Genomic DNA, 20,837 nt, shown 5'->3' with positions numbered 1-20,837 from the left:
TTATTAGGTTATTGCTAAGACATTTGGGTCACACTTGTATCAACGTCATAGTAATAATGTAAATCTGCAGCCTATGTGTTCATCTCAGAACTGCCAATCTTATGCAAAAGATGTAATAATTTCTGAAACATGTTTCAGCCTGGTTTAACTTGATGCTGAGCACCTTTGTAGGCCATTGAAATGCAGGACAGATACTTAATGTGATAGAGCTATTATTTAGCCATTTAACCATTAGCATATCTTGTAAATGTTAGTGCCATTACTGTTAAAATTGATTTTGTATTTAGTTAGTGACATTAAGTGTCTTTTAGAAGCAGATGTGTTCTTTTATGCTAACAGTGTGTAATTTTGCTTCCCAAATTTCCAGTGTTGGGTAGCTCTCTGGCTTCTTTGAAGCGCTCCTTCCCCTAAGTAATCATAATTTTACATCATCCACAAGCAGAGGTCCGTACCCTGTAATAAACCCATTTGCTGTTTCAAGGTGATGAAAGCTTACATCTACTTTACGCCGAAAGCTACAGTCAGTATTAAAACTGATGTGGAGGAGTAATTTGTTGAGTTATTTTGTGCTGAAATAAAAACTGACCATTTAGCGAGTGCATCTTACCAGGGCATGATGAGTTCTCTTATTAGGTTAACACCCATCTGTCTGCGGCGCAGTAGAAGTCGTCGCCCTGAAGGCATAAGCCTGCCATTGAACACCACAAAAAGCAGCTGCATAATAGCAGGATCTGATCTTCAAAGTGGATGTGAACACTGTTGGTGCACTACAGAGACAGTACCCAACATTCATGGCCAGCCTTAGGCTTGTTCCCAGTTAGGGTGATGGCCAAATCAAGGTCATGGCAACCAGCTGGATTGACCAAAATAAGGCAAATGGAACATATTTTCACTGAATGGCCTTATTAGCTAAAAGATCACTTTTGGAGTCAAATAACTGTTTCAGTTTTCAAATGTTTTGAGTTTGATCAAAGCTTTTTTGGGGCCGACAGGGTCCTTTCTAAGCTTATACCATGTTTGAGCACTTGATACATTAATTATTTTAGATTTTTTTAGCTTCTCTGTGCCATCACCATAAAGGATTTGTTATAAGAAATTAAAGACCAATGAAATTTGGTAAAGATCTTGAAGGACAACTGTAAGACAACTGGTAAAGACTTTTGGGTGCATATCTAAATAGCTGAGTGTCCCTTTAAAGAGTTGTACATGAGGACAACTGATCTGATCTACCACCCTTATGCCAAGCTCTGAAAAAAGACCCAAATCATCTATGATTACTTTACGATGTTCTGGTAAAGTGCAGGGCTACTCCAGCTGGAAAGTACTGGAACATTTTGGTCACTGTCCACATTGAAGCCAGTTTTGAATTGGACTATTATGGTGCCAGCAGAAGAAGAGCTAGTGGGTGTACAACAGAACTTCAAGCAATGCGGGGATTTATAGTTGCACACAGATGAGTCAAATGCCTAGAAAAATGTTAAGGTCAGGCATGGCAATGATCACACAATTTGGTGTGATTGGAGAAGTCAAGATGAAGGCTTTCAAATTAAAGACACAATATTTGTTGCCAAGCATGGTAGTGGTACCATGATGGTTGTAACATGGTGATACAAAAACAAGCCCTGGTAATGGTCAGCCTATGGCAAGGGTCTTGAGCTCCAGTCCTCGAGGGCCAGTGTCCTGCAACTTTTAGGATTTTCTCTGCTTCAGTACACTCGAGTCAAATAATCAGGTCTTTATCAGGAGTCTGGAGAACTTGGCTTCCTACTGAGGAGGTGATTCAGCCATTTGATTCAAGTCTGTTGGACATCAAAGTTTAACACAGGACTTCGATTCAGCCATCTAAACGTTAAAGTCAACATTGACAATTAGATGACTGACCTTGGCCTTTGGCATGGCTTAAAATGGCACAAACGGGATAATAATGTGGAAAAAGTTTAGATACTCTTTAGCCAACGAGGCAAACACAAACGTTTGGGAATAATTTGCAATCAGACAGATGAAAAGGGAAGTGATTTTGGGCGCTATGCTAGCACTACAACAATTTAAAAAGGTTAGCAACACTCCTGTATCTGCATCAGTAAAGTAGTAAACACGACGGATGAAATGAAAATGATCTGTTTATATATTAGCTCTTTATGGCTATTTGCTGTTCGTAACATGTAACTGCTCGGTTGTACTGTGTGTTGTAGCAGCTAATGTGGCTAGTCGTCGAAAGGCTGAAGCTGCTGTCCTAAATCACTTCAACTATATATAGTTGCACCCTGGAAAATGATGAACAAACAAAATTGTTGATATTCATTTCCACGATTAATATATGTAAACTTCTGACCACAACTGTACATCATCCATAGAAAATCTTACTTTTAGTCATTTCCAGGCAATGGAGATAAGAACTATAAGAAAAGATGAAAGTCGCAGAGCTGAACAGAAGACAAGAGCAGAGAGTGGAGGTAGAGATGCTTGGCTCGGTGGAGGAAGGAGTGTGTCAGCGGGTGAGGAGTGGAGATTAAAAGAATGTGGAATGGAATTGAGTGGCTGCTGTGACAATAGTCTGTCAGTGGCAGTACCAGAAGACTCTTAAAAGAGCATAGAACATGGAGAAGGAAATGGGTGGGATTGACTGCTGCTCACATCTAGAAACACAAATTTACTCAAAAAACTTCCTCCCCAGTAAAGTGAGTGCATGTCCAAAATTATCCATTTTATAACTTTACCCTGATAATTTCTTGGTTAGAGCAAGGTAGATGAAGGATATGAAACTGATTTTCTATGATTAAATTGGGTTGAATCATGTCATAGTAACACATGATTATGCTTGGAGCTAAGCCATTCTGTTGTAGCTCTTTTAATTAGGCCACAAGTTTCAAGTTTTTCTTGATAAAGAAATTCTGAAAACTTGTACTATCCTCTGTGTTTGAAGTAAAATGTTGAGCTTGGCCATAACAAATGTGTCCAGAAATCTGACTCTTGAGCTAAATAAGGAAATTGTTCAACCATTCTTCTTGGGTGTTCATAACTCCCAGACATTTCATTAGAGTTATGATAATGGAATGAATCTTAGTTTCTTTTTGGGTTTTTTTAACGGGGGTATAATGTATTTTCCAGCCAGACAGTGCCATTTTATAGCACAGTCAAGTTGTTATAAAAATGAAGTCAAACATGACTTCAAAAGAACTGTGACTTTGAGCGCGGCAGTTGCACAGGGGTAAAGCTCAACCCTCAACGAGCGGTCGCGGGTTCTAGTCCCGGCCCGACGACCTTTGCCAAATGCCCTCCCCTTCTTTCATAACCCACCTTCCTGTCTAACAACTGTAAAATAAAGGTCACTAGAGCTAACAAAACCTTTATTAAAAAAATTTAAAAAAATTTGACTTTTCAGTTTGATGCCTTGAAATTGACTTCTGTCTCTTTAAGAAGCTCCTGCTGTTTCTCACACTCCACCTTCACCACATCATCACAATACTGGTTCTCAAGACGTCATTTACAACCATTCTGAGTAGCATTGGACTAAGCAGTAGTTCGTATGATAAACCCAGCAGACTTGCATTTCCACCAGGTGTTTGCCAATTGCTGCTGCCACTAGTCTGAGTGGGGAAGCCACAGGGAACAGGCAGTCAGTGAAGTGGAAGCTCAGCTGGGGGGTGAATCTTCATGGTGGACCTTTGGATACGTAGGCGGTTCTTTGTGAGACCAAGCATTTAGACACCTCCATATGGTTGCCATGGGAGATTTAAGGATTTCACAAACATGCTTGAAAGAATCAAAGCGACATTCTAGATCTGTTTTTGATGAGAGAATAATATAACATGACAAAAAAAAAAGCTCAAAAGTTTTCAAGTTAGAGAAAAATCAAAGAACTAATTAATCTGTTAAGGAATTTGCTAACGTACCCAACAGGATGTTGAAGCCAATCCACAGTCCTAACTGTTGCAGCTTGTGTTGCGTTCAGGCTCAGTAGAACACTGTGTACGCAATAGTTTCTATTGACTCAGTAGTATTACAGCAATCTAAGATTGAAAATGGATAGTTAAGGGAATCCAAAGACACCAAAGGTTGTTTATTCAGATAATTTAGACTCCGGATGTCTGCCTTCAGTGAACCGGATGGAAGTTGATTGGAAGCAGAAAGCACTGATAGAGGTAATCACAGATGTTACATTATGATGAAGTGTCTCCTCGGCCCTCCAGACCTACAGCTGTTTCATCTCACTTTCTTTCCTTCCATCCTTCCTGTTACCTCTTCCTTTATTTTCATTTTTCCTTATAGTCTCTTATTTTTGCATCAATGAAACCAGACTATTCATAAAAAAAGGATTAATTGAAAGTAGAAGAACATACAATACTCTTAATCAGACAGGTCATTCTGATAAGAAAACAACTACCAGACATTGAGAAAAACGTATTTAATTTGTCACTTCTAAGCTTGTAAACGTTAAGACAAAATAAAAATGATCTCATCTTTAGGCTCTAAAAAACCAAGTACACCAATGATGCACGTGGGTGATAAAGTATCTGGGGTGACTGGATCAGTGGGTAGAGTAGTCGTCTTGAAATGGAAGGTCGTTGATTCGATTTCATCTTTCTCCTGTCACATGTCAATGGGCTGCTGGGAAAGGCACTTAACCCCAAGTTCCTACCGATCTGTGTATTGTCATACACATGTGCGTGTTTTAGAGTTGGGGTGAATGTGACTGTAGCTTAAAGCACTTTCAGTGATCACAGTGACAGAAAATGCGCTGTGTAAGTTCAGCCCGTTTACCATCACCATTTTACCCACTAGTGCTTGATTAACTTATTATCAGCAAGCGTCAGGTAGCTTAGAAAAGGGAAGAAAATCAGGAGTTTAGGCAAGACAAGTGTGCTTACAAAAAGAGCAGGAGGGAGAGGCATCAGAAATGAAGTTTGAAAAACGGATGCTTCCACTCAAGCTGGAGAAGACGATGGTCTGCTTAGAGAGGATATTCTCTCTCCTTAGAAATGCTTTAAATAAGCTTTAATTGGTCAGTCTTTTTCTGTTAAAATACAGCTTTGACCACACACAGAATGTCTAACACCACCCGCAGTATGTTGGTGAGTGATATCAGCTCCTGGATGCATACGCCAAGCAGAGCGGAGAGCGTTCCAAAAGCAGGAAGCGGACTGTAGCGCAGGGCATTCTGGGTAAATACAACCAAAACAATTGTGTGAGTATAACACTAGTGGGAGAAATAGCTTGTGGTTCTTTGCCAAAGACAAAATAAATATCTTCAAACTGCTAAAATCTGATGCCACTCCATTTTTGTTTACATATTGTGAAGAAGAAAGTTGCGGTCATGTCGTCTTCTGAGATTTTTGTGTCCTTTGGTGGTTCCTGTTGCCATGCCGCCACAGGCGAGGAGGTGAACAGGTTTTTCAATTAGTTGGATCGTTTGACAGTACAATGTGAAAGTGAAACTCAACAGCTGAAAATGTAACAAGGGTTGCAATTTTGATCAATTGAACAGAGTCTATCAGACTATGAGGTGTGAAAACACCTAAGATTTAGGAATTCAGTGTTTATATAAATATTAATGAATGGACCTGATTGCTCTGTAGCATCCCTGGTAGAAGCAACCAGAGTTTGACTGGGTAACTGGTTCCACTGGTATTGTGTTGTGATAGACAGTTCGTCCAACCACCTGACAAGAATCTCTGAAAAGTGTCAGTCCTTTCCCAATGAAAGACTTTCAGGATGTTTCTCAATGACCTCTGGTTACCCCTTCCATAGCAACATCAGGTGAGTACCTAGGCTCTGTTCCAGACTTTAGCCCACTGAGAGACCCTGTGGTGTTTATAATGAAAATCTGCATTGCCCACTGACTTAATCATCCACTGTATTCTCTGAATACAGGGTAGCCATCTGTATTTGCATTTTAAATATTACTTCAGTGCCATTGTACCTAATAATTATGCCGTAAATATACCTATGTATATGGCATAAATAGATACCAGCAAGATGGATAGAAAGGCATGTCTTATTCTGTTGTGATGGACAGCATTATTTAGCTGATTAGGAAGTCTCCAGGGCATCTCAGTGTCCACTGGGAGGAGTGTCCAGCACAGACTCAGAACTTGCTAGAGGGACAATATGTTCCTTGGGGATCTCCCAGGTAGAGCTGGAGAGATTCACAGGGGAGAGGGATTTCCATAGTTTTCACATTCTAAACAGATTCATTTTGTGTAAATAAAAAGTTTTGTTCACTATTCAATCTAATCTAAGGCAATGCATTAGGATAAAATTTCAATTTTCATGTGTGACCCTTCTACAGTTTGTGCCCATGCCTACCTCCCTTAAGAAAAATAATCTAGGCTCACCCCTGAGTATGGTTGGTCTCACAAGTACTCACAACTTCTCACGATCCCACTCTTGTGCACTGTGGTGCATCTACTCCTACTGTAACTGCAGAGAGGAGTTTGCTACTCCGGGCACAGCTTACAGGACTAATTAAACACCATCGAGGGTGCAGCTGCAGCTCTCAGCACCACATGTGGTTGAATAGTCCATGTTTTTCATTTTCTATTCATTTGATGCAAGAGCTGAAAAACAAAACACATTGGAGGTGCTGCAAATGAAGACACAAACTGCTGGAAAGTTTCTTAAGCCGCATGATGTGTAAGAAGTAGATGTTTTATTAAAGCGAAATAAAATCCGCCCAATCGATCGAGATTTCATTCAGCCTCCATACCCACTCAATCCTTGCAGGAAAGATGCAGGGTTGTATAAGGGTGACTGTGGACCTACAATCCCACCACTTTCGCTTCAGCGTCATGACCCTCGTGTTACAGAAGGCTCTCAGCGGCTGACCAGCCCACACCTGTCCTCAAGCCCCGACAGCCTGTAATCAGTGTGGAGAGGTGCCGTGACAGCGGGAAGTGCAAAACAGCCAGTAGATCTGTCTTCACGGGTCACGCAAACACATTCCCGAGCTTCTCGAGCACACTAACGCGCTCACGGATACATCGCTCGCCGTGACCTTTTCGCTTTCGGTTTGAATGAAGAGTGCTTAAAGCCTGTGTGACAAGCATAACCAATGAGATAACCAGGGCGACAGTGGGGGGACACTGCACAGGGTGGTCAGAACACAGAAGAGAAGCAGTGACTGTGTTACAGCAGTCACAACTGTAGAAATCCTTCAGAAGGATCCTTAAAATATTAACCAAAAACCATCAGAAGCCCTATTTCTGGATCTCAAATAGTTTTATCCACCTTATTCCTAGCCCCCATGAGGCTTTGCCTGATTTATGGGGCGACTTCAGCCTCTAACTGGAACCCTCATTTGTTCACATGTTAGCAACTTGCTAACCGGCTTTCGTCAGAGCTTTTAGGCTATAAAATATGTGGGAACACCAGCTATCAAAGCTTAAATGTGAGTATATTGGTTTACCGCAACCTACAGCTATTGCAGGGAGGGAGGGCAACTTGAAGAAATGGCCGCATTTCTTCAAGTTGCGCTAGCGTATTACGGTCTGGAGCGCAGCAGCTGTGGTTATTTCTCCACTGATTTGCAGCAACACTCAGCAACGGAGAACCTCGAGGTTCTGGTTGTGATGGACTAAATAATCCCAGATATTTTATTTTGTCTTATAAATAAATTTTGCTGGCCCAATCATAATAATAAATACTCGTATCATTAACTTTTTTTTTTTAAATTCAAACGAAAAATCAAATTCACATCACACCAAGTTAATGTTATGTAATTCTGGTGTTTTATACTGTCTGCACAAACCTGTCAAATCTCTGAGCAGCTTCTCTGCTTTTCTCTTTGTTACTGTCAGTTCTTCAGAGAAACGAGCTGCTAGCAGCGCCGCTAATTCACAGTCATTCCATTACAAAACTTAATGATCGCGTTCCTGTTGCTCCCCGTGATTAAACTCACAATTATGATCCTCTGTACTGAGCAGCTCTCTGATAGCAGGCTGTGTGTCCATGAACAGGTTTAAATAAATATTGCATTATAACCGAAAAGAGAGATGTAACGTCTATCATGAATATAGATTAGCAAAAAACCCTACAAATTACAGTGAAATACAGCTCCTTCCGGTCGGCGCCGGAAGTAAGACCCATAATCGTTTCCCCAGTAAACCTCCCAGGAATAAGGTGGATACACAAGCTTACCAAGAATAACCTGAATGTCAAGCAAGTCATCGCTGAATTTGGTAATGCCATATTTAGTTTTCATCAAGATTTGGGTGGTAAAAGGCAAACTGCTCCACTCCAGCTATACACCCTGCATTATAACAGTGCCCCCCAGTGGCTGGAGGAATGAATGGATTACAGGCCTGGTGAATGTTGGCTAAATGTCTGCAGTTACTTTGTCTAATTTGTTTTTTAGGTAGTGGTTTAGACGGTTAGCAGTACAGGTAGCGTAGAAGTGGAGGCAGAGGTTGTCTGGACTAAAAGTAATTTAGATGGTTCCAAGTTATTGAAGCTTTGGGTACATACAGTACAATATGTTTTGAGCTCTGTAAGTCAGAGCAGTCTGGAGTGATTGTAGCACTTAATACATACGTAGTTCAACAAACATGTTTCGGAGCTGCCTTTGCAGATTTATCAGGGCTGGAAACCTGACTGTAGGAAGCGAAGAAAAAGATACACAGTGGAAATCCTCACTGTGTTCAGTGAGATGACAATCCTGTGATATCTTTTTCTTTTTCTTTCATTCTTCTGTTCTGTATGCAGCAAATGACTCAATATCACAGGTAGTAACCTGTGATATTGAGTCATTTGCTGCTTTAGTTATCTGTTTCTAAGGCTGACCTTTTTTCCTCCTCCTCTTTCCTATAGTGTGGAACACAAACTGATGAAAATCAATTGTCTGCCATTTCTTTTCCGCCTCTGCAGAGGGCCTGGCTGTAGGGGTCGGTTTTGGAGCCATAGGAAAAACACCTTCTGCTACCTTTGAGAGTGCCAGGTAAGATGACTATCAAGGTTTTTAATAGGTGAAAAACGCAGTCCTAATTAATGAATCCCTTAATTTGGGTATTTGCTTCAAACATATCATGTTAGAAGATTTTTTTTGTGACAGCAAAAACATAATGACCATTTACATATAAATATGTTTTAATGTTAACCTTTTAAAATTTGTTAGTATAAATAAACTTCAAATAAACGTGTTTTATGCATTTCTTCAAGATGAAAGGGCTTGCCTGCTGTTGCCATCTAGTGGTTACATCGTGGAATTACCTGCTTAATCTGCTCCTCAGCAGAGCTACGTGGTTCTGCAGATACACTTACAGTATAAATAGAAAATTTGTTCATCTTGGGGCAGCAACCAGCTGGTGCTTCGCCTTCCACTATTCAGAAAATCTGATTACATAATTCTGCTGTTTTACACAACCCTGTACTAGAAAAAAAAAATCTGACCTGCTTCATTAAATATTGTCTGATTTCACTGTTGAGCATTTAGACAAAATCAGATTAGAATTTTTTATTATATTCTTTCCACTTGACCATTTTTGCCAACAAGTTTAGCAACCATTTGGTCTCAGAAGACATCGAACTGGTTCATATATTAGAGTTGTGTGTCATTTATTGTCAGTATAAATGCAGCTGTTCTACAAAGACTGGAGAGGTTTGTGAGAGAAGCATCAATCAAAATCCATCAGTTGGTTATGGATGCAATGACAGATCTACAAGTCCGTCTCCAGGAGTGGTAGATGTGGTTGGTTTCTGCATCTGTAAATCTTATCACAGTAAGTTCTTTTCCAATCTGGCGATACCGCACCAGAGAAGCAGACTAGCTGCTTTTGACTTGTTCAGTTGATAAGAAAAATGAGCCTCAGGAAAGAGAAGCAGAAGGACAAAGAGGTGAGAGGTCCACAGTCTCACCACAGTCCTTTGAGATTAAGATTATGTTAAGCCCTTTGGGCAGTTATTTCGGGCCAATGAGGCCATGTAATGTGACTCAGTGCAAGCAGTGGAGAGAATTAGAGTAATTTCAGTGGGCATAGCTACCCACAGTATGCTAACATTCTGTGGGTACTGCAGATCTCTTTTTGCTTTGAATTTGTGTTATTATTCAGTGTTTTCCTCTGAAGCTCTTAAAAGCTGAGTTATAGTCATTCTTTTGAAAGTTGACATTGAGCGCGCGTGATCCGCGTACGTTGGTGCCACATTTTAACATAAGCCTTCATAGAGGGATTATATAAATGCCAGTGTAAGAGGACCGACCCGCTCTGCAAGAACATCTTCCAGATAATCCAATTTGGGTGAAAAGTGGCACGTGCGATCCGTGCCGAGTTCCAAAAATTCAAAAGTGCACGACCAAGCAGCACTCGTCTTGCCAACCCGCATGGTGGGAACGGTGCGCTTGGTGTGCGACCCCTTGTGCCCAGCTCAGTGTGTCAACTATTAACTTAGCCCAGCTTAAAGCCACATCTAGAGCGTGTATGAAAAGTCCCGGACCATTTGGTCTCTGCAGGTGTTGGAGAAAAAACAAAAAATGATCTCAAATTTAGTCACTCTCACTTTTCTTCTTTTTTTTTTTTTCTATTTACGACCAAGAATTCTGTGACAGATGCCCAGTTTCTAGATTGAATGTGTTCTAGGCAGTAAAGGACCTGCTCTAAGTTTTCAGAATAGGGGCTATATAAAGACAATGTTTTTAATCTCCATACAACCGGCTTTATGTTTATTGTATACTGAGTAATGTTGGGCAATAGGGCTGCATGATATAAGGAGAAAAATTCTGTTTGGAAACATGAAGTCAGAATCAGATTTTTATTGTCATTGTTACCTTTGAGAAAGAAACGACTCAATTAAAAATGTGCAGCCGACTCAGTGTTAGCAATGCAACACTTTGATAAGTGTGACTATATGACATGTAAATGATTTATAGTTTGCCATGTTTTGTGCAGCTCTATGAGAAAAGGCTGATATTTCCCTTTGCATGCAGCCTCCCCATCCGATCAGAAAATTGAAAATTGTTGTTAGAACGTTAAAAATTAAAGTTCCTAGATGTTCTAAGTTTCTTGGTACACTGACCTTCACATCCCACTGTTTATACTTTCGGTTTTCCTGTTTATAATTTGCTGAGTGGCTCAATAAGCAACTGCAGGCACTTTGTTAGAATCCTCCCAGTTTGAATATTCAGCTAAATACTTAATCGCTAAATTAAATCATGTTGTTGTTCCTGAAGAGTAAAATCCATATCATCATTACTAATATGAGGATACACATAAGAACAGCTTTAACAGCAAAATCCTGTTTAACTGGAAACTGTTTTTCCTCAAACTGTATAGCTAGTGGTGGTCCTTGGGCTGACTTTAGTTGGACTAAGAATAAATCTTGATATCAATTATTTATAAGGTCAGTACAGATGAATTAACTGTGACACAGAGCTAGAAACAACCAGAAACGGTGAGTTGTTCAAGGAAGCTGACCTTTGCCCCTTTAGAAACATCTCAACTAGGAGAGCAGGGGAGAACATTTCAAGAACTCTGAGTAGAGAGGAAGAGGAAAACAGTGGACCCAGTCCTGGTCAAGTTGTGAACTGATGCAACTCAACCTGCTGGTGTAAAATATTTACAGCGTCTTGCAAAAGAATTCACATCTCCTGAACTTCTCCACAGTTTGTCCCATTTTAACAACAAACTTCATTCATTCTTCTAGAAGCAGTTTACTTCAGAGAGCAAATGGTTGCATTACTTCAATTAGAGGTGTCGGCATAAAGGAGCTAATTATGAATGCAATGATTTGAAAATTAGATTTGTCTAGTCACGCATTATTTACCTTCTGCTTTATTATTTTGCACCACTGTGTTGGTTCATCACATAAAATTGTAATATAATATTTGGTTCAACAAAGTTCATGAGGTATGAATACTTTTTCAGGAATCTGTAACAAGCCGATCTTTCTAACTCCAGCTATATTCAAGTTTTTTACCTGCAAAGTAGCCATAATGGATTTTGAGGTTGTTTCATGAGAAACTCCAAATTCTCCTACTTGGAAATCAAATTATTATTTTTTTTCCACATTTTTTTCTCTCTTTTTTCCCAAAGTAAATTAAGACATTTGACAGGATGTCGCTTGATTATATTTTTTTAATCAACATTTATTTGATTATTGGTGGTTTGCTCTCCTTCAGAAATCTAGCTATCGGGATCGGGATCCAGAACTTCCCAGAAGGCTTGGCGGTGAGCTTGCCTCTGAGGGGCTCCGGGGTCTCAACCTGGACGGCCTTCTGGTAGGTAAACCTTCTTATCCGCTCTGTAAATGTTCTGGCCTACAGCAGATGCTCCATCACGACGTCACTTTCTCCACCAGGTACGGTCAGCTCAGTGGAATGGTAGAACCCATCGCCGGCCTGCTGGGCGCCGTCGCAGTCGTACTCGCAGAACCTCTGCTGCCGTACGCGTTGGCGTTTGCTGCCGGAGCGATGGTCTACGTCGTCGTGGATGACATCATTCCTGAGGCTCAAGTCAGGTTAGTGGAAAAATATGGCCATCGTTTGGAGAGAAGGCTGGAGTGCTAATGTACAATAGCGTATCAGGGCCGTTGTAGATAAAAAACGACAGGAGAACATTTCCGCCAAAGAACTTGGTGTGCAAGAAAAAAACTCCAAAGTTATGAGATTGATCTCAGAAATCTTTCAAAGAAAGCAAGGAAATTTCTGAGCATCAAAAGTCAGAAATTTGCTAGAAAGCAAACTGAAAAATTTTCTGGGAAAATCAAGGAAATTTCTGTTCTCTAAAATTCTGAAATTTGCAAGGAAAAAAACTGAAATCTTGGAATTAATCTCATAAATTTCCCAGGAAAACATGGACATTTCTCAAAAAGTTTCCAGAAGTTGAAATTTTTGACTTGGAATTCAGAAATTTCCTTGTTTTTTCTTGAAATTTTTTAGATTAATCTCTAGATTTCTGAAATGTACTACTTTTTTATGAGTCATTTACCTCTCTGTCCTCTGCTGTTATCTCTTGTCTCTTGGTGCTGCCAGCGGTAACGGCAGACTGGCTTCGTGGACCTCCATTCTGGGATTTGTCGTGATGATGTCACTAGATGTGGGGCTGGGCTGAGGACGCCACGGCGAGCGAAAAGAAATAAACCAAGGCTCAGAGAAGCACAGCTGACCTCAGTTTTAAAGAAGGGAACCAGTTGAGTCTAATTACCACTACTTGAAGTTGAACTGTGAGCAAACTTTAACATGCAATGATTGCTGTACTTGAACTGATATGTTTTCTATGAGATTCTTACAGTTGAATAAGACTGGAAGGTTTTGTGATTCAAGTGCTGGTGAAGGTTTTGTTTGCTGATGTTTTTTCAGAAAAAAATATATTTAATATGACAGCTTAAAAACTATTCTTTTGTCTTTTTTTTCAGTTGAACATGGCATTATGGGATTTAATAAGGGTACATCATACTAGTAACTTAAATGTACTGAATCTGGTGTTTCTTGTATTCTTCACATATTATAATTTATTATCTAATTTATAATTTGCCTCTCTCCTCTGTTGTAACACAATGGAGTAAAATGTCTCAGGTGGTTTTGCTGGGGCTTTTTGCAGGGCAGCGCAAGTCTCCTGCCATCTCCTGGTTGATCAGGGGAATCACACCTGCTTTAACAGGATTCGTTTTAAACAAAGGTGGTAAAAAAAAAAAAAAGAAATGTGTTTAAGAGTAGCGCTACTTTAGCATATTTTTACTCTTGTAGAAGTAAAACTAGTTAACAAATATAATTAAGAGTTAAGAAATATTTGGCAATAAGGGCTACTCAAAGTAATCATAAGGTCGTAACATTTGATTTCATTTTTTGGAAAATGGTGTAATCAGACAAAATAGATAATAGAAGAGCTAATTCTAGTTTTTTCTTTAAACAAACAAAAAAATTGTGTCATGAGCCAACGTGGGAAGGGAAGCGTTACTTCAAAATACAATAGGCAATAAAATTTAGAATTTGGGTGAAGTTTAAAGATATCTAGACTACTCTAAGGTTTCCTTCGATGAAGATGCTACCATCTAGTGGCAGGATCTTAATCCTGTAAGTACATTTAGAAGCCTTCATTCAACTCGTTAAATATTAAAAATCTGCTAACAAAACAGTTTTGTAGTTTATTTTATTGGGGATTAATATATAGCAGCGTGCGATATTCACTGAAAATCTATCAAAACAAAAAGCTTCCAAGTGGCAGTAATAACAATATAAAGGAGAAACGATTAAGTTTTACTTTCCCGTTACCAGAGGGCGCTGTATTTTGTTTGTTTGACTCTATAATTATTGGTGCTTTTACTTTTAATGAAAGCTTACCTTTAAGAAAATTTTGAACAAATTGAACATTTTCTGTATTTCTTCTTTGACTGACCTATAGATGTACTAATAGAGAGGGTCAGTATTGCATTTGAATATGAAACGCATCATTTTTGGCAACATGACTCAGTAAATGCGTTCTAAACGTTCTAAATGCGTTTTGATTTAGAAACTTATGCAGTTAAATCATTTAACAACATTAAATCTGTGAAGGCATGCTACTAAGAGGGTAAGTTAATTTTACACTTACTACATATATTTTTATGCAGCAGAGATCATCTTTGATTTTTCTTCTTTCAAATGCAGCAACATCTATTGCCATCTAGTGGCCAACTTCAGAAGTTGCAAATGTATAAAGCGACCAAGCGATTTTCTTTCAGTCATTTTTAGAGTTTGTTTACAGAAGATTAGAGGCACTAAAAGAAAAAAGCCAGTAGTTTGAAGTTTATTCTAGGAATGCTGATGTAATGCATATGGACACCTGGGAGCTACCAGCTTCAATGACTTTTTTTTTTTTGTGGTTGTTGACATGGTTGAAGGATGCCATTTTCTGAGATTAAAGTTATAATTCAGAGATTAAAGTCTGTGGAAACATCACACTGGACTCCAGGGAACATGGATTGCGTGCTTCTCCACTCTTCCTCCAAACCCTGGAACAATGGTTTCCAGGTGAAATGCAGAATTTACTCACATCTGAAAAGAAGACTTTGAGCCACAGAGCAACAGTCCAGTTCGTTTTCTCCACAGCCAGGTAAGAAGCTTCTGTTGTCTCTGGCTCGGGAGTGATGCGACGTTTGTAGTCCATGTGCGAAGCATCTATTGATGTGTTGACTCAAGACTCAGTCCACTCCCTGTGAAGCTCCACGAAATTCTTGAATGAATTTTCTAATTCGGCATGAGCTTCTGTGTGGAATAAATGTCTGACGTAAATAACCTTTCTAATCATATTCTCATTCAGCGAGATACACCTGCACAAAACCGAGTCAGCAAATTCTAAGTAAACGCATCTTTAAGAAGTAGAAAAAATATTTAATCTTCTAACTGAACATTCTGAACAGAGCAGCCCATGAAGAGACGGAAGCCATTTTAAGACACGTTATGCAAAGACCCGCTGTTAAACTGAAATTAAGACATGATAAAATAACGCACACTTTCTTCTTTACTGAACATGGACAGGGATTGTTTTATGCTGCAGGAAGTGTTTCAGACTGGTTGGCATGTCCAGCTCGTTGATGCAGTGGATCTTGTTGATGCTTTTCAGGTGTCTTCGCACAGCAAGTCGGCACTGTGAGGTCAAGGCTTTGGGAGTTCCTGAAGATGGAAAAATGAGGGAAAAAAAGTGTTTTATTAAAGGAATCTGCCATTAGAGGATACATCTCACTATCTGACGATGCATTGAAGAGTTATGGAGGCAAACAGAGTCCTGCTGGGATCAGCTATCCCTCGTTCAGAGAGTGTCGTCGATTTCTGATCACTTTAATTGGAGAAATGTTCCTTGATTTCAAAACTTTGGTGGAAACGATGCTTGAAATTTCACTAAAGCCAATTTGTCTGTGTGCGGTAGAGAGATTCACAAACGTTTGATTACGCAATTCAGAGCGGACCGGTGCGTTCGGGCCACAGCAGGTCAATCATTCATAATATAAGTGCAATCGTTTAGCTATTTTTAATAACTGATGCATTACTAAAAATGTTATGCATAACTGATATACTTTTAAATATTATAATGTACATTTATATTTACTCATCATTGAGTAAATATAAACCAGTTGAGGTGGACCAGTTGAGGTGGCTTGGGCATCTGGTCAGGACGCCTCCTGGACGCCTCCCTGGTGAGGTGTTCCGGGCACGTCCCACCGGGAGGAGGCCCCGGGGAAGACCCAGGACACGCTGGAGAGACTGTCTCTCGGCTGGCCTGGGAACGCCTCGGGATTCCCCCGGAAGAGCTGGAAGAAGTGGCCGGGGAGAGGGAAGTCTGGGCCTCCCTTCTGAAGCTGCTACCCCCGCGACCCGACCTCGGATAAGCGGAAGAAGATGGATGGATGGATGGATGGACATTTATATTTTATAAATATATAAATATTTGTCTCGTACATTTCTACAAGAGATAATCTTTTTTTACATTTGTTTCTTATTCCTATTTCCATACATTTTTTGACTTTGTGTGAAGCTACGTCCTCCAGCATATCTTTGACTTGCTGCTGTTACACCTGAATGTCCCTACTATAGTACAATAAAAATGATTCTATTCTACATACAATTTATGGGAAATTTCCTTCTACTTCAGGATGATGCACAATTCTGTGTTGATCTATCGGGTAAAATACCAATAAAACGCATTCAAGATTTCTGGCTGTGATAAAATGAAAAGGGGATATGACTACTTTGACAAAACACTGTAACTTGGTTATATTGAGTGGATACCTCTCTCACTCAGGAGCAGCTCCACTGCTTCGTTCTGCTTCGTGGACTTCTCGATGATCAGCGTAGGGAGGTAGACATTTGCACCGAAGTCGATCAGCAGCTGGATGTACTCCACGCTGCAGCCGTACCTGAGGCACATCTCCAGCACCGTTCTGGGCGGCTTGGCTAGACTGTGGAAGATCGCGTCCGTGCAGTTGTAATCGGGGTCAGCGCCGTGGAGGAGCAGCAGCCTAAAGCACTCCATGTGTCCGTAAACCGCAGACAGGTAGAGCGGTCCGCTGGTCACCCTGACGTAGGAGGGCCACACCAGGACCTTAGAACGAGAGTTCGCATCGGCGCCGTGAACCAGCAGCTGCCTGAGGATCTCCACGTCGCCCTCCCTGGCAGCGGTGAGGACCGGGGAGCTGTTGTTGGCCTTGCTTCCGTTGGGGTTGGCACCAGCTCCGAGGAGGGCGAGGACACAGTCCAGGTATCTTCCGCGAACTGCGTTGAAAAGAGGCGTTTGGGCTTTGACGTCTACGGTGTCTACAAAAGCGCCGTGGGCCAGCAGAACCTGCAGGCAGCTGAGGTGGCCTTTAGACACGGCGGCATGGAGGGGAGTGCCTGCGATGCCCCATCCCCCTCTGCAGTTAATGACTTTCTTGTAAATCTCCTGGCAGAGCATGTTGTCAAGGAGTATGTCATTGTTTTGTAACACCGCCTGCCTGAGTTTGGAGATTTCGTTGCTGTATTCTTCTTCCTCAGAGGTCCTCAGCTGGTACATAGAACCTGGTGAAAAAATGTTGAAGTCAGAAAAAAACAAAATTCCCAACTTGGAAGGACAAGGATTGACTTGAAGGCACAGCGGATGGTAAGGCTGTCAAGAAATCTCCACTGCGACAAAGAGTGGCGTCTTTTAGCTGTCACCAAGTTTCCATAGCAACCATTTTGAGAGAAAACGCATCTTAAATTAGCCTGGCCGCATGTACTCTGTTGAAGTTTGAATGACCGGATCCGATTTTACCCAGTCGCCCATGTTTGACCTTGACATATGTAATGCACCAGCTACACTGTGAAGCTAAGCGAAAAGTGAATACGTTGTAAACAATCATCCCCTACTGCGAAGAGAAAAGTGTTGATCCGAACAACATCTTTATTAGCAGTAAAATGTCTTAAGCATTCTTCTTGCTCCGGCTTAAACTGCTCAGTATTTGGAAGCGTGACCATGTATGGCTTCGTTCACTTCCTCCGCCACCATTGCCAAACTACAACCCTATATAGACAAACTACAATTGTAAAACAGCAAAGTAAATCGTTCACAACTCCTCCTTCTGTTTGCTGATTGAGCCTTTTCCCTGCAAAGCAGCCAATCCAGGAGCACCATTAACTTTACTTTGTGCTGATTGGCTGAACATCTAAAAACAGAGATAAGGAAGATTGTTGTAAAACCAACATAGTTTCCACTGTGTAATGGATATTAAGGTATACTAGCTGTTTGAACAATAAAAAATACAGCTGTCAGTGTACTTAGAGGAGGTTTCATTATGGATTTTACCTATTTGAATGTAAATACGCCATTGCCATTGTAATCAATTTAAATGCTTGATTTTTCCACTTTTTCTTTTTCCAATAAAATACGAATTTATTTTAGAAGCACGTCACATAACTAGCAGTGTGGATGGGCTTGTACAAACTTCACAATTATTTTTAACACAAAGGCAGTTTGCAAATGTTTAACAAAGTCCATCTTACAGCAGTTAAATTTGGCTTGAGCGTCCTTTTGAGTGTAGTTTGTATGAGATAATTGGGTTTAATACCCCTAAATGCTGTCAGTCATTGCATAATTTAATCTCAGTATAAATCTAGTTGTTCTGTGAAGATGTCAATTGTTTGATAGAGAACATTAAAAACAAACGGCATCATGGCCGACGAAGGAACACAGCAGACAGGTCGGGGAGAAAGAATTTGAGAGGTTTAAAGCAGGGTTAGGAGAAAAGACATCCCAGCTTGAATCAAGCATATAATCCTGAACACGCCATTCCTCCGACACAAGGTAGCAGCAAAAATAATGCTGTGGGAATTTGTTTCTAACAACTGGGGAGAGAAGCTGGATGGAACTAGTTCAAGGACTATCCTGGAAGAAAATCTAAAAGATGCAAATGACTTAAGACTGAGCCAGATGTTGGCTCAGGGGGGCTCAAAAGAAAAGCACGCCACACTTATCAGACTTTTTATATATATAAAAATGTGCTTTCATTTTACTTAATAATTATGCACTTCTTGGTACTCACACAAAAGCTCAATGAAATACAAGACAGCTGAAGGTTTCAACGTGACAAAAAGCGAAAACCTTGCAGAGTCCATTCTGAGCAAAATTTCAGCGAAAATCTTAATCATTTTATGTGCAACACCAGAAACGCTTGTGGACGTTAAAGGTAAACGTCAGCCAATGTTTCCGTATTAATCTTGAAGATCTTCCAAATAATTCGGCATGAGAAATGCAGCACACAGTTGAATGCAAGTATTTATTTCTGGATTGCTGCTTTCATAGTTAATGAGTCCTGCCGACGGAAATATTGTAAATTACGAAATATTCGGTAAAGTTCTGGTGAGCTATAAGTAAGCCGAACCATATCCCATTATTTCAAGTCTTCATTAATCAAATCGAAACCTCTGAAACGTCACTGATAGTCATGTGTCGCTCTGTATCGTCAAATATATGTGGTTTGTCTCAGACACACTGTCTGCAAAAACAGCGCAATAATACCTCAACTTAAATGTAGAAAGACACAAAAACCTTAAACTGCTCTCGTCTAAAATGACTTGTTTACATCGTGAGTCTATGTATTTATAGTTATACTACCTTTGATGTGTCGCAATGTTTCCCCCTTCTTCTTCTTCTTCTTCTTCATCATTCTACTTCCTTGTTATGCTCCTGCTAAGTATCTTTGCTGCCCTCTGGTGTTCATTAGTAGCTAAATCAAATTCCCCTCTATTTTCACAGTCAAGTTCTAAAAAGGAAAGTTAGATTCAAAGCAATAATCGATTAATGAAAGAATAAAATTTACACAAATATTTACTTTATTTACTATCTTATTATCTTCACCTCTCCTAATTTCTTTGTAGAAATAAAGCCCACTCATAGTAATAATTACTAACTAGATGGCTTGTTAGAAGTTGAGACGAATTCAAGTAAGACTTCAGGCCCTTATGGAGTCAGTCAAGCTTTTATATATACAAGTTTTTGAACTGCCTTTCTGTTAAATCCGTTTTTTTAAAAAAACAAAACATCCTGTTTTGTCTCCATTCCAACAAAACTAGCATACTGTATCTAGCAGGATTCCAAACTTGAGACTTTTAGCAATGACTTTCCATGCAATAAAATGTTTTAGGAAGACTAGGGAAGTGATAACTGCTCAGGATCATCTACATGTTTTCCTACTGGATGGGTGCTGATGATGTACCATTTCTTAAGCTACACAATATTTCTACTCGCAGTGAAATCATGGCTAGCTCTGTTGGGTTCATGTTTTCCTACTGATTGCCAAAATTAAAACCATATGTTTTGATCAAGGAATTAATTTTAATCTGCAGAATAGTATGGTTTCTTTGATCTTAGGCTTCCCTTCATTATGACCTCAGGATGTTGGAAACAATCAACAAACTGACACCATTTTAACATGTACAGGGGCACCTAAGAATAGTTTCCTTCCCTTTTATACTTGAACTTTATTCAAATGTCTACAGACATAGCCAGCAATCTTGTTTCATACTAAAGTATTCAGAGCTTCTTAAATCTGAATGTAGGGAAGACTAAGTTTCAGTTTTTGAGTACCTATTGCCCTCCTCCATCCTACAATCACTCATGAGCAAGACAGAAAGACAACTCCTCCACTGGGAACCCCATTCTCCGATCTACCATTTTCTAATTGAGAGCCATTACTTCAGACTAAGAAATACTGCAATAACAGTAGAAAGTTAAGCTGTCTTGTAGAAGGTTCATTTACAGTGTGGCTAGATCAGGGGTGGGCAATCCTGGTCCTCGAGGGCCGGTGTCCTGCAAATCTTAGATGTCTCCCTGGTCCAACACACTTGAATCCAATAACTGAATCACCTCCTAAGTGCAGTCAAGTTCTCCAGAGTCCTGCTAATGACCTCATTATTTGAC

The 20,837-nt window shown here is 40.1% G+C and overlaps 2 protein-coding genes across 3 annotated transcripts in view; one reads left to right on the top strand and one right to left on the bottom strand.

Annotated features, from left to right (window-relative positions):
• Positions 1-13,459, top strand: part of slc39a11 (solute carrier family 39, member 11) — a 147,650-nt gene extending 134,191 nt beyond the window's left edge. For both annotated transcript variants that reach the window (XM_028029887.1, XM_028029886.1), the window contains exons 7-10: positions 8,863-8,932; positions 12,107-12,205; positions 12,286-12,444; positions 12,959-13,459. In XM_028029887.1, the coding sequence (XP_027885688.1) occupies positions 8,863-8,932; positions 12,107-12,205; positions 12,286-12,444; positions 12,959-13,037 (407 nt within the window). In that variant the 3' untranslated portion in view covers positions 13,038-13,459. The remainder of the gene's footprint in view (positions 1-8,862; positions 8,933-12,106; positions 12,206-12,285; positions 12,445-12,958) is intronic.
• Positions 13,460-14,500: 1,041 nt separating this feature from the next.
• On the bottom strand, positions 14,501-19,630 carry LOC114152140 (ankyrin repeat and SOCS box protein 12-like). The gene is made up of 3 exons (XM_028029888.1): positions 19,533-19,630; positions 16,691-17,458; positions 14,501-15,577 (listed from the first exon to the last, which is right to left on the bottom strand). The coding sequence occupies exons 1-3, from the start codon at positions 19,582-19,584 to the stop codon at positions 15,426-15,428; spliced, it is 972 nt and encodes a 323-aa protein (XP_027885689.1). The 5' UTR covers positions 19,585-19,630; the 3' UTR covers positions 14,501-15,425.
• Positions 19,631-20,837: the final 1,207 nt, after the last annotated feature.

The sequence above is a fragment of the Xiphophorus couchianus genome, chromosome 10, assembly GCF_001444195.1.
Source record: "Xiphophorus couchianus chromosome 10, X_couchianus-1.0, whole genome shotgun sequence".
Classification (NCBI taxonomy): domain Eukaryota; kingdom Metazoa; phylum Chordata; class Actinopteri; order Cyprinodontiformes; family Poeciliidae; genus Xiphophorus; species Xiphophorus couchianus.
This window is presented reverse-complemented; position numbering and strand designations above follow the sequence as displayed.